At 52.4% G+C, this 909-nt stretch overlaps 1 protein-coding gene across 1 annotated transcript in view; it reads right to left on the bottom strand.

The window, feature by feature from the left end:
- Positions 1–501: 501 nt before the first annotated feature.
- The window catches only part of EMH_0000950 (RNA recognition motif-containing protein, putative), a gene marked incomplete at both ends in the record, with an annotated part of 11,714 nt that continues 11,306 nt past the window's right edge, over positions 502–909 (bottom strand). The window contains one exon of the mRNA XM_013495387.1: positions 502–667. Within this exon, the coding sequence (XP_013350841.1) occupies positions 502–667 (166 nt within the window). The remainder of the gene's footprint in view (positions 668–909) is intronic.

Raw genomic sequence — 909 nt, 5'->3', positions numbered from 1 at the left:
CTGCTGCTGCTGCTGCTGCTGCTGCTGCTGCTGCTGCATGCGTAGACAAAGTAATAACAACAATATAAATAATTAAAATTAAAATAATAATATAAAGACAAGAAGAGACAACAAAACAAGAATAAACACCGCATTGCTACAAACACCACTAGCAACACCAGCAGCAGCAGCAGCAGCAGCAGCTGCAGCAGCAGCAGCAGCAGCTGCTGCTGCTGCTGCAGCTGCTGCTGCTAAGCTGGTGGCGGTGTGGTTTCCTGTCTCGTTATAGGCATCATAATATACTGCTGCATTCAAAACAAACTGAGCACTTGCTGCTGCTGCTGCTGCTGCTGCTGCTGCTGCTGCTGCAGTTGCTGCTGCAGTTACTGCTGCTGCTGCTGCTGCTGCTGCTGCTGCAGCAAGACCCTTCATGTTTGCTGCACATGCAGCAACCTGAAACAATTACCCTCTGAGGCCTCCCTCCCCTTGCTGCTGCTGCTGCTGCTGCTGCTGCTGCAGCTGTCACTGCTGCTGCTGCAGTTGCTGCTGCTGCTGCTGCTGCTGCTGCTGCAGCATAGTGGAGTTAAGGCCTTCATTGAAGCACCAACAGCGCTCTGCTGCTGCTGTTGCTGCTGCATTGCTGCTGCTGCTGCTCTCTTGCTGCTGCTCCCTTAGCTGCCATTTCCATCTGCAGCAGAGAGCAGCAGCAGCAGCAGCAGCAGCAGCAGCAGCAGCAGCAACTTCTGCTGCTGCTGCTGCTGCATGCAAATCCATCAGTTTGGTACACTCAAGCTGCGGACGGCCCCCAAGGGGAGCGCATAGCGCTCCTGCTGCTGCTGCTGCTGCTGCTCCTGCAGCAGCAGCAGCAGCAGCAGCAGGAAAGAAAGAAGAAAACAAACAAATAAATAAATTATTTTTTTATTATAACTT

This window comes from Eimeria mitis, genomic scaffold (assembly GCF_000499745.2).
Source record: "Eimeria mitis Houghton genomic scaffold, Emh_scaff155, whole genome shotgun sequence".
NCBI lineage: Eukaryota > Apicomplexa > Conoidasida > Eucoccidiorida > Eimeriidae > Eimeria > Eimeria mitis.
Note: the sequence above shows the minus strand (reverse complement) of the source record. Positions and strands in the feature narration are given on the sequence as shown.